Source organism: Geotrypetes seraphini, chromosome 5 (genome assembly GCF_902459505.1).
Source record: "Geotrypetes seraphini chromosome 5, aGeoSer1.1, whole genome shotgun sequence".
NCBI classification, from domain to species: domain Eukaryota; kingdom Metazoa; phylum Chordata; class Amphibia; order Gymnophiona; family Dermophiidae; genus Geotrypetes; species Geotrypetes seraphini.
The window spans coordinates 204698694-204711437 of NC_047088.1; the positions used below are offsets into that span (position 1 = coordinate 204698694).

Consider the following 12744-nt stretch of genomic DNA (forward strand, 5'->3'; position numbering starts at 1 on the left):
TTAGCATGAAGAAAGAAGGAGACCCTGGCAAGCAAGTTATCAGAAGACAACCAGAGCCTGGGACCAACAAGATTTGAAAAATAACCAGACAACAAAAGGTAGAAAAATAAATTTTATTTTCTGTTTTGTGATTACAATATGTCAGATTTGAAATGTGTATCCTGCTAGAGCTGGTGTTAGACCGCAAACGTGAGCTAGGATTTAACAGAGAGAGGAAAAGTCCTTTTTGTTTCTTTATTTTATTTACACCACAGCGCCAGTGTGATTAGGAGAAGCCAAAGGGGGTGAAAAAGCTTTAAACCCACCAGGATTTTTGAAAAAAATCACCCAACTGGGCAGGAAAATCGAATCAAAAAACCAATTAAATAGGCTGAATCAAAATTTTTCTTCCTGAATCGGGCAGTTTGCGCTACTGTCTCAGACTTTAGGACCTGGGATTGGGGAGAGATGGCATCCTCAGTACTTTATAATGCAAATGAAATGAGGATTTGGTCAGACTTTTGAAGGGTCTGCAGAAGAAAAATATTGTATAGGCCGGGGACATGAGACAGCAGGAAATGGGAACTTTTCTTCCTTCTATTTTTGTGAATGGAAAGGCTGAGGATGTCAAAGAGTTCAGTTAAAATATGTGCTTTATAAAAAAAATAATAATGTGTTTTATAAAGTTTATAAGCATTGCTGGCCTACCCAGTGAGGTGTTCCTAGTGGTGGTGGTGGTGGTGGCAGTGTGTCAATGTGTTGAGAGGAAGAGGTGGTCTGGGAAATTCTCCTGAGCAAACTCCGGGCCCATTTCCACCCCCCAGTTAGTCCACTCCACTCAACTGGTTCACACACTGAGTGGGTCTTTGGGTATTGTGCCTAGGTAGTTGTTTTGGGATCTCTTCCAGTGGTTTGTCAGTATCTCCTTGTGGTCCAAGGAAGGAAACTTTGTTAACCTTAGCATTGACCTTTTGTAACAGTGCTGCTTGTGTGGCATTAGGCTATCTAGTGATCGAAAGAAAAAAAACAGACCTTTGCACATTTTTGCACTATAGGTGGGTGTATGAGGAGATTCACATTTCCTGCACAGCTAAGTCCGTGTGAAGTTCCCCTGTGTTGTATTTGACATCTAGCAAGGTCTATGTTTGGAAGGAAAGATCTAAGCTTAAAAATGAAGTGGCCAGAAGTTATGGTAAAAGCAGATAGCTTAGCTGGTTTTAAGAAAGATTTGGACAAATTCCTGGAGGAAAAGTCTATAGTCTGTTATTAAGACATGGGGAAGTGTCTGCTTGCCCTGGATCGGTAGCATGGAATGTTGCTACTCTTTGGGTTTTGACCAGGTACTAGTGACCTGGATTGGCTACCATGAGAATGGGCTACTGGGCATGATGGACCATTGGTCTGACCCAGTTAGGTTATGTTCTCATCTGTAGGGCCTTTGGTTTCACTTCTTATTTTAATGTATTTTTTTTCTGGGAACTTAGTAGTGTTTTTTATAATGGGAACAAAAATGGAAGAGAATTAATGTGTGTGGAATGGGGGGGTGGGTAACTAATTTCTTCAGCTAAATAATTAAATCCACCTCAACCAGACATAGGAGAACTCGCACACCATTCACACACCCTCCAACCAAAAACGTCAAAAGAAAAAAACTATTCGACAACCTCCTATCACTCGACCCCCAACTCTACAACCTATTGACCTCGACCACAGACTACAAAACCTTCAAAAAAGAAATAAAAACCCTTCTATTCAAAAAACACATAAAACCGAACTAACACAATCAGAACTGTCCCAAGCAACTGCAACTACTCCATATGTACTTCTGATGTCATGACAATTCAGACATAATTTATGTTATGTTATGTTTGGAATAATGGTTACATATATAAGGTTCAATAAAAGAATATTTTCACTCCCTGTTTCTATTCTGACCATTTATACCGTTTCATGGTTATTACAAAAAATATTTTTTACATGGAGGGTGGGTGGGGAGGGGGTGTCAAAAAATGATGGGCCACGGGTGCCACATACCCTAGGTACGCCACTGGAATGACCCCAAATATTTCAAGTTTGGATTTTTTTTTTTCAATTGGAAATTCATTTCTCCGGCAATGGTTGTTCTATCAATATGTTCTTAATTCTGTCAAGTGGCAGAGCGTTAGTCCCCCCCCTCTCCCATATTATACAGATTTTTCATTTCATCCCAAAAACCCAAGAGGGGGTCATTTCTAGCACATTGTTTTAACCCTCTCCTTGAATCTTTGCCACTGTGGTTGAGGTGTCTGTGTGAGGGGGTTGGGAAGTGTATATACTTTTGAGTTGTTCTTTTTTTTCTAGGTTGGGATATATGAGTGGGAAAGTAGGTTTTGGGTGGGGTGTAATACAGGTTGGTGCATTTTTGCTTACTTTATGTTGTAATTTGCTTCTGAAGGTTGACGGGGAGCCATGTAGCTAAAAAGAGTAAACTAAAAAAAACAAAACAAAAAAAAAAAACAAAAACCAACAAATAAAGAGGCTCAGTAATACTGGATATTTGCAATATTTAATTAAGAATAAATGATTGAAGTGCATACTGTGTCTCCACAAGCTCTTATTTGGTTTTTGTTTCTTTGTAGGTCATTAAGGTTATACTGGGCAGATGCCTTCTTTGATAAAATTGAGCATAGTACGTTTGAAGGTTTGGACAGGCAGACTCTTAACCGCATAAACCAGCTAACTCATCCATTTGGTCTTACCATTTTTGGAGGTAATTTTAATTTTTATTATGGAACAATACCTGTTACAAAGATTCATATACAGCATGTATCAAATGTGAACATTGTAAGATATTTGTCACTGATTTTCTACTGCTCTCTTTCACTGGCTTTTACAAAGCTGTGGTAGAGGTTTCTACCGTGGCTGGCGAGGTAAATGCTCCAACGCTCATAGAATTCCTCTGAGCGTCAGAGCATTTATCTTGCCAGTCTGTGGTAAAAACCTCTACCGCAGCTTTGAAAAAAGAGACCTTTGTTTTTATAAGAAAGACATAGTTACAACTAATTATTTTGCTTTGTGATATTTTCATGTTACTTTTCTACCTTGAAGAAATTAAATAAACATACGTAATCTTATTTTATTTTATAAGTGAATTCCCATTGTTGTAAGATTCAAGCTAGGCTCAGCTCCATTCCATTGGGATTGAGGCTATTTTATGTAAAGCTAGCCAATGGGGGAGTCTCTGTATGAAAAGATTTCAGACATTCCTAGCTAGAGCATTTACTAAACTGCTTTATGCAGAATGAGGGAATTAGTGCATCCTGTTAGCGTGCATCTGCATTAAGAGCTCATAAAGTGGCATAACATATGTAAACTGCAATATTTATGTCTACATTAAATACACATGCAAATAGTGATTTTAGAAGGCCGCAGGAAAAAGGAGATGATAGACTCTGTGCATACATTTCTGGAGTGACCTCATTTAGAGTACTGGGTACAATTCTGAAGACTGCGCCTTCAAAGAGATATTAAACACAGTGGAGTTGGTCCAGAGGGAAGCTACTAAAATGGTCAGTGATCTGTGTAATAAACCATATGGGGAAGACTTAAAAATCTCAAAGAAAGGCAGGAAAGGGGGTGGGTGGGGATATGATAGAACTATTTAAATTCCTCTTTCAGTTCTAGAATAAGATGAAGGTGAAAGGGAATAGATTCAAGAGTAAATTAAAGAAATATAAAGCCTGCATTGGATTATGTTCAAAAAGTTGCTGACCACTGTTCCCTCTAAGCTGAGGAGTCCTCCAACTGCATTGCTGCCAGTGGGAGGCGAAACTTCAATATTATGTTTTTAAGTGCGAGGGACATGCAGGTCCCCTGGAGTCCAGCAGAGCTTGCCTGTCCTTCACTATTGAAAAATGTGATTGTGAAACAGAACCCCCAACTGGAAGGAAAGTAGCTGGAGGACTCCTGCTCAGCTTAGAGGGAATAGTGGTGTTGACTAGTGCTGCCCGATTCGCAATTCAAATCGATTCACCGATTCGTCGGCCCCCATGGTAGAGACCCGTTTGGGCTTTCCCTCTGCCACCGGAGTCCTTGCTTCTGATGTAACTTCTGGTTTTGCATAACTAGAAGTTACATCGAAGCAAGGACTCCAGTGGCAGAGAAACGGGTCTCTGCGGGCAGATCGGCGGCAGCAAGGCTCTCTACTTCCCAGGCGTTAGTATTTCTCTTCTCCTCCCTGTCCAGGCAAAAGTGGTGATAGCGAATGCAATTCACTACCCTGCCGCTACTCTGGGCATCTTCTCTCCATTCGGCTGCCCAAGCGGAAACAGGAAGTTTTCACTGAGGGTGGGCTGCAGTGGAGAGAAGACGCAAGGAGTGGTAGCAGGAGTGGATTGCTAAATAACTACTGCCACCAGCAACACATTGTAACATCAAAATAAAGGTAGATGGAGGGAGAGGGGAGATGGACTTGGGGGAGTTGGTGGACTGGAGGAGAGATGGGGAGAAGATGGATGGGAGAAATGAACTTGGTGGAGGGGGGAAGATGGATGGTGGAGGGGTGAGATTGACTTGGGGAAGATCATGGAGAGGGGAGTTGGGAAGGATAGAAGAAATAATGGATCTAAAAACAGGAGAGGGAGAGAGATGGTGGACAATGAGATTTAGGGAGGGAAGGAACAGAAAGGGAGAGAAGTTAGACACAAGGGATGGTGTGTTGGTGGGGGATAGGAGGTTAGTTAGAAAGAGAAAGGGAGAGCTGGAGGGGAAGGAGGGAGAGATGCTGGATGAAAGAGTAGTTGAGAAAAGGAAAGATGGTGGATCTGGGGATGGTGTGGGTCCATTGCTGCAGCTATGGGAATAGAGCCGGAAAAAAGGAAAGATGCCAGAGCTCCAGGGAAGGGAAGGGAAATCTAAGGGGAGGACAAAAATGGAAGATGGATGGTTACCACGGAGAAAGAAGAAAACGACAAATAGGCAAGAGACCCTGGCAAGCAAGTTATCAGAAGACATTTGTTGCAGAGCCTGGGACCAACATGATTTGAAAAATGACCAGACAACAAAAGGTAAAAAAATAATTTTATTTTCTGTTTTGTGATTACAATGTTTCAGATTTGAAATTTGTATCCTGCCAGAGCTGGCGTTAGACCGCGAACGTGAGCTAGGATTTAACAGAGAGAGGAAAAGTCTGTTTTGTTTGTTTATTTTGTTTACACCACAGCATCAGTGTGGATAGGAGAGGGCAAAGGGGGTGAAGAGGCTATAAAATAAACTCACCAGGATGTTTGGAAAAAAACACCCATTGCGTAGGAAAATCGAATCGAATTGAAAAATCGATTCAATAAGCTGAATTGAATCGAAATATTTTTTCCTGAATCGGGCAGCACTAGTGTTGACTGCTGTGGGCTGAATATTGATCCAACTGTTTTTTACCTATCCCGACCCCCATAAAATTTTTATTAGTACTGATGTTACATTCTGCTTCTTTTATTGTTTTCAGTCTAACTATATAAATGTGTAAATAATGCAAAATACTCAGCACTGCTTGATTGTCTGTAGTATGCATCTCCTTGGATAATGCTGAGATGTGCTGTCATTTGTTCTAGCTTATGCCTATCTTACTGATTGGAGGCTAGGTGGAATAGTCCGAGTAAGAAAATCTGATGGAGGGGAAATGACTATAATTCGACGAGGCATTGCTAATATTATGCATGTAAAAGCGTTTGATGCTAATTCCCAAACTGGTGAGTACCTGCGTTTGCAACTGAATGTAACTTTCCTTGGCATTCTTCTGAAAAAAAAAAAGCGAATTAAATTCCAAATCCTATCCCTTTTTCAACTGATTAACAAGGAGGTGGGGCACCAAACTTGAGGCCTATCCATTGCCTCTCTGTTCTCCCTGGTACCCAGGATTCCATGCCCTGTTTGTTGAGCTGCCTCATAAACAGTACCTCTCCACTGCGAGTCAGCTTTAAGCTTGAGCTGCACAGTGTGGTACAGAAAGTTTTGGTTGGTCTCACAGTTTCAAATCCCTTGAGACTTCATGAACTTCCTGCCCTGTGCCACGTGGCTCAAGCTTAGATCCGAACTGTGGTGTTTACATCAGAGACGCACTATTTTTGAGGCAGGTAAGGCAAAGGAAAGAAGGTATGGGGGAAGAGAGAAACTGGATGAAAACTAGGGATGGGGTATGAGAGGGAGAGAGAGACTGGGTAAAGGCTGGGAAAGGGATATGGGATGGGGAGAGAGAGAGAGTCTAGATGAAAGGCTATGAGAAAGATAGCTTAGTTGAAAGATGGGGGGAGGTATGAGAGAAAGAAAATGGCTGGAGACTGGGGAGGGGATATGAGAGAATGGCTGGGAAAAAGAGAGGAAGAGAGAGAGAATGAGTGAAGGCTGGGGAGAGGGTATGACTGAGGTGCCAGGTAAATGCTAAGGAAGGAGTATGAGAAAGAGAGAGAGAAAATGGGTGAAGAATGAGAGTGCATGAGAGAGAGTATGTAAAGCAGGCTGCAGGGTGGGGGGGGTGGAGTCTCAAGGGCCTGACCCCACCCCCATTTTGGGTTCAGTCCCCCTCCAATGTGTAGTTCCCATTAAATGGTTGGTAGGGATGTCAGAATTGTCCCACCAAAGAAATTTGTTACTGAGCTGCTCCCCTCTTCTTCATGCTGCTGCAGTACAGAAGAAGTCGGTAGTGTGTTTCCAGCTGCCAATGCTGGACTCCTCAGGTATGATCAATTCACAGATGAACTGAGCATGCTCTGAGAGTCCCAGCGTTGGCTATGTTATGAGTCTATTCAGATTGCTTTATACTATAGTGTTGTGTACTTTATTTATCCCAAAAATTTCAATAAAAAATAATAACTTGTATTGAAAAGACTTGCACTGTAGAATAACTATGGCAAATTGCAACCAATAAACTGTATATTATGTAATTGGTATTAGACTCCTTGTATGTATCAAGTTAGGATAATAACTGGTATCATAAACTGTACTGTAGTTATAGCAAATCGTAACCTGTTAACTGTTCATTATGTGTGTTTAAGTACAGCACACAGAAAGGGATCAAAATACATAGAAAAGTCAACAACACCCACAAAAGAGTGTACACACCAATAGAACTGGGACAGATGATTCTTTATTCACTAAAAAGACCCTGACACTGCCAGTGTTTCGGCTCTTGGCCTGCATCAGGGGGTCTCTTAAGATGTCTGTCATACAAATTCTTTACAAAAGTAGTCCCAATTTTAATTTAGACTGTTTACCATGATCTGCACTCAATAAATACTTTCTTCTTTGGGGACAATGAGGTAGAAAATGAAATCAATCAATTAAAGACCATATGATCTTGGGATAATCTTTTAGGTGAATACTTTCTATCATATATTCAATATCTTGGATCATGTGTTTCTCAGTGTTTCCACCTCTATTACCCTGTAACTCTCAGGGTCTGTCCCGAGTCCTATACCCCAAACATCAAACTGGCCAATACCAAGCTTACGTTTTGGTGTTGCATGACTAGCATCTGCTCCTGCTCTCTTTGCTCATTAGAGAGAAATATAACTAAGTACTTTGCATTTTTCCCTCTCTCTTGTATTATATTTTCACAAGGCTCGAACTATTGTAACAGGCCAACAAACCCCAATGGAGACTGCAGTCATTTTTGCTACCCGGTGCCTAGTTTTCAGAGAGTTTGTGGCTGTCCGTATGGGATGAAGTTGGATTCTAACCAGTTGAACTGTGTTGACGATCCATCAAATGAGCCACCCACATTGCAGTGTGGAACCTATTCATTTTCTTGCACTAATGGAAAGTGTGTGCCAGCATACTTCCACTGTGATGGGGTTGATGATTGTCATGACAACAGTGATGAGCAGAACTGTGGATCACTCAGTAAGTAATGAAACAAGATGAAATTTTTCTCTTTGATTAGCATAACTTAACAGATAAATTTTGGCATAATTTTGACAAATTCCATAAGTGACATTGAGTTGTGGGGTCTGAAAAGTCAGACTCATAAAATTGTACTTGAATGACACTTTACACAAACATTTAACACTGGGGTGAATTTTAGCACATGATAAAGAGTGAAAATGGAATTGGTTTGTATTATACAAGCTGTAATGATTTTATTCATGAAATAGCAATATAGGGTCCCATTTACTAGTGCTGCCCGATTTGCGATTTGAATCGATTCACCGATTCACTTTGAGTGAATTGATTCAAATCGATTTTGTATAAAATCGAACTCACCGATTCGTCTGCCCTCTTGCTAGAGACCCGTTTGAGCTTTCCCTCTGCCACCGGAATCCTTCCATCTAATGTAACTTCCGGTTTTGTGAAATTGGAAGTTACACTAGAAGCAAGGACTCCAATGGCAGAGGGAAAGCTGAGTGGACCTCTGGGAGCAGAACGGCAGCAACAAGGTGATTTTTAATTGGTTGGCTAGAATCAGATGCCCGCACCTCATCTTCCTGCATGCACGCTCATGCTTCCCCCCGGAGCCCGGCAAACGCCCAAGATCCGTCACCTGCAAGCACCGCTCTTGCTGCTGCTGCTCAGTGGCGCGCGTCTGCTCTTCTGGGTCCTGCCAGCGGCTGGCCTTTCATCATCCACATGATGGCCAGAGCCCCGCGTACCTGTGACGTGGTGCAGCACGGGGGCTCCTGAGAAGCGATGTGAGCGTTTTGGAAGTGCTGCAGTGCGGAGACGCTTCTCAATCAGCTTTTGCAGGCCCGCATCTTCTGCAGCTCACAGGAAAAGTGTATTTCCGCTGTGTGAAGCGCCCGGAGTTCATGGTAGGTGCCACAATACACGAGTGTTGCCCTCTGCCAGCCAAATACTGGGCTTCTGTGTTGGAAGTCAGAGCTGGGGGGAGAGGGGAGATGGACTTGGAGTTGGTGGACTGGAGAAGTAGAGATGGGGAAAAGATGGAGGGGGAAAAGATGGAGGGGGGATATGGATGAACTTGGGGGAGGGAGAGATGAAGTTTGGGGAGAGGGGAGTTAGGGAAGGGAGAGGGGAAATGGGGGAAGGGATAGAAGAAATAATGGATCTAAAAACAGGAGAGGGATAGAGATGGTGGACAATGGGATTTAGGGAGGGAAGGAACAGAAAGGGAGAGAGGTTGTACACGGTGGGGGGGGGTAGAGATACTGGATAGGAGGGTAGTTGGGAGGAGAAAGGGAGAGCTGGTGGAATCTGGGGTGGTAGGGAAGGAGGGAGATATGCTGGATGAAAGGGTAGTTGAGAAAAGGTGGATCTGGGGATGGAGACGAAAAAAAAGGAAAGATACCAGACCTCCGGGAGAGGGAAGGGAAACAGAAATGGAGGACAGAGATAGAAGATGGATGGTTAGCATGAAGAAAGAAGGAGATCCTAGCAAGTGAGTTATCAGAAGACAAGCAGAGCCTGGGACCAACAAGATCTGAATAATGACCAGACAACAAAAGGTAGAAAAATAATTTTATTTTCTATTTTGTGATTACAATATGTCAGATTTGAAATGTGTATCCTGCCAGAGGTGGTGTTAGACCACTAACGTGAGCTAGGATTTAACAGAGAGGAAAAGTATTTTTTGTTTATTTTGTTTACACCACAGCGCCAGTGTGGGTAGGAGAGGTGCAAAGGGGGTGAAGAGGCTACAAAATAAACCTACCAGGATGTTTGAAAAAAAAAAAGAAAATTGAATCAAATTGAAAAATCGATTCAATAGGCTGAATCGAATCGAATCAAAATATTTTTTCCTGAATTGGGCAGCACTACCATTTACTAAAGCACACAGCAATTAGCACATCAGCATGACTTAAAAACTTAAGCAATGCCATACTTGAGCATGAACATTTGTCAGTTTAGTGGGGGTTCCCTCCCCCACACCCTCTGAGTGCTAACAGGAACATTTTTAATGCGGCACGCAGAAGTCCTGCACCGTATTGTCGGTGCGGCAATGTCCCTCGCGGTTTTGACGGGTCACCCAGAAAAGGTAGGTGCCAGAAATGTAGGCTAGGGTTTTCAAGGCCTATATTTCCGGTGCCTAATGCCACTTCCAGTATTAGCCACGCCTACAGTGGCATTAGACATTGTAAAGTGCCTCCATAGGCATGATGTAGGTGCCTTTTTTAAGGTGCCGGTAGGTGCCTACATTTTTCCTTTTAAAATGCTATTTATGAACAAAGATGTAGTTCATACCAATTATTGTGTTCAATGTAATATCAATTTGCATCCTTTGATCTTGACATATGTCTTTGTTATGAAAAATTTAATAAAACTTTTTGAACTTAAAAAAAAAAAATGCTATTTATTTTTTTAAACAGTGTTTTCAAACTTGAGGCACCGTGTATAGATTATGGGCCTAAGGGTTTAACTCCCTTTAGTAAAATGACTCCTGTGTATCTGTCTGTGCAGGGAAGAGTGTATTCTGGATGTTACCGCACTGAGACATGCTGTTTTCTTCTTTCTTATGCAGACCATACTTGTGCTCTCTCAGCGTTTACATGTGTTAGTGGGCAATGCATCCCAAGATTCTGGCGCTGTGATGGACATAATGATTGTCTTGATGGGACTGATGAACAGAATTGTCCTACTCAAGGTCCTAGATCTTGTCAGATGAGCATGTATACTTGTGCTAATAACAGGTGCATTCCTCGCGTCTGGCTCTGTGATACAGATAATGATTGTGGCGATGGATCAGATGAAATAAACTGCAGTAAGTTAACTGATTTCCAAGAATATTATAAGAACAATATTCAGTAAAGAGCTTTGTAGATGAAATAATTATAGTAAGATGGTAGGGTTGAATATGTTTAATGTAATATTATGATGACAAGGACATTTGTAAACAAAACAAGAAAATGTTATAATAGCCACAAAGAGACAGACCAAGATGGCAGTGACAAGTCCTTTATTCAGGATGGTAAATTACAAGTGTAGAGCAGAAAAACACTTGCGGACCCAACACAGGCCACATTTCAGCTCTAGAACCTTCCTCAGAGATCCTATTTTATGGAGACCAAAAAACATGTAAAAGAATGATGAAAGATTGATAACACTGTAACAAATCCTTAAGCTACAACTGAAAAAGATCAATCAGGCTAGTCCGAACCCTAAACTACTTTAGGACGATCAGTCAAGCAATCCTACTACCTTATATAGTGAAATTGCAGAAAAGGAACTCAAAAGATTACAGACATTTCAGAAGACTGCAGTCAGGCTGATAGAGCCAGCAAAATGTACAAAGATACCCCACTTCTAAAAGAGCTACATTGGCTATCAATAAAGAAAATAATACAGTTCAAGATGACGTGCATGATCCACAAAGCTATATACAGCAAAAACACCTATGGCTCACTATAAACATCAAGGTTACGCCCTCCTTCCTCAACTCAAGATCAACACAATGATTCAAGTTCTCAACTCAAGATCAACACAATGATTCAAGATCGCCTTCCCATCTCTGCAACTAGTCCATCGGAAAAAGATATTTGAATCCACCTTCGAATTGCGCCATGGACAGGAGGGCCTGGGATCCCTCCTGCCAGTTCAGGGTTTTGTTGGGGGGGGGATTGCGATCATTGCGGTGGGGGGTGGGCCAGTTACAGGATTCTGTAACCGGCGTTGTTTTTTGACAGACGCCAGTTACAGAATCCTGCTTTTAGGCAAAGGTCTGGCCCCTCCTTCGCCTATAAGGTCTGGGTTTGGGCGTTTGGGACAAGCGATTTTTTGGTGTGGTGTAGGGATACATGTAGTGGCAGTCTGGGCCAGTAGATTGCTGAACGTGCAGGTAGGCCATTCTCAAAAAAAACCCCTCAATTTGAACTTTTTCAGCATCTACTGACTTAGGCCATTTTTTTTTTTATTATGCCCCTCTACGCCTCTATATGTAAGACATAACAAACCCAGTGGTAATGAACAATACATTAACATTTACAGTTCTCAACATGCACCATCAGTTATGAAAACACCTTCTTTGCTTATTTTTATCTTTCAAATCATGGTGACACAGAGCAACTTATGGAACCATCACAATTATAATTTTGGTTCCAAGTCCTCAAGAGAATTTACAAATGTTTGTTCATTATACTTTGGAATTTGGGAGACCTGGTGCTCAAACATCTAGAGAGAATCTGTTTCTTTTCAGAAAAGTTTCATCTTCATTGGCTCTTTATTATTAACCTGATGAGTTTTTAAAATTTGTTTAGCATTAAAACAAGTGCAAGAAAAATATGTAAACTCTCTTAAGGACTTGAGGCTATGATTGTCTTGGTTATAATCATATATCATGGTTTTTCATGGTGGTGACTTCACAAATAGCACTTTAACATAGAGTGACAGGCGCAGCTCTGGCCACCTTGTTGGGCAGACTGGTTGGACTATGGCAGTCTTTTTCTGCAGTCATTTACTATATTATTGTTTAAATAAGTATAATCGCTCCATGAGTTTCTCTATAAAGATTGCCACTAACAATAGGAGAAAACAAGCAGTAAAGCATTTTATTTTTTGACAACTGGTACTGCTTTTCAGAATGTGAATATTTTAGAGGGTAATTTTTAAAGCTGGTTCTGCAGATAAAATAGCACTTTACCTGGGGACGTAACCTTTTATAAAATTGCATGTCCAATATGGACTAGATTCAGTAAATTATGCTCAAATTTGGATGGCAAAATAAATCCATGTGGAAGACTAGTCTATAAACAGCACTCCTAATTGCATGCTATTTATAGGATAGCAAGCAGCAAAACTTGAGCAGTTGCCTAAATTTTGACACACAATTTTAGAATATAGAATTCA

General features: G+C 41.4%; 1 protein-coding gene across 3 annotated transcripts in view; it reads left to right on the forward strand.

Moving 5' to 3' along the window:
* The window catches only part of LRP2 (LDL receptor related protein 2), a 442478-nt gene that overhangs the window by 142357 nt on the left and 287377 nt on the right, over positions 1–12744 (forward strand). For all 3 annotated transcript variants that reach the window (XM_033945766.1, XM_033945765.1, XM_033945768.1), the window contains exons 19-22: positions 2598–2728; positions 5565–5702; positions 7570–7851; positions 10424–10663. In XM_033945766.1, the coding sequence (XP_033801657.1) occupies positions 2598–2728; positions 5565–5702; positions 7570–7851; positions 10424–10663 (791 nt within the window). The remainder of the gene's footprint in view (positions 1–2597; positions 2729–5564; positions 5703–7569; positions 7852–10423; positions 10664–12744) is intronic.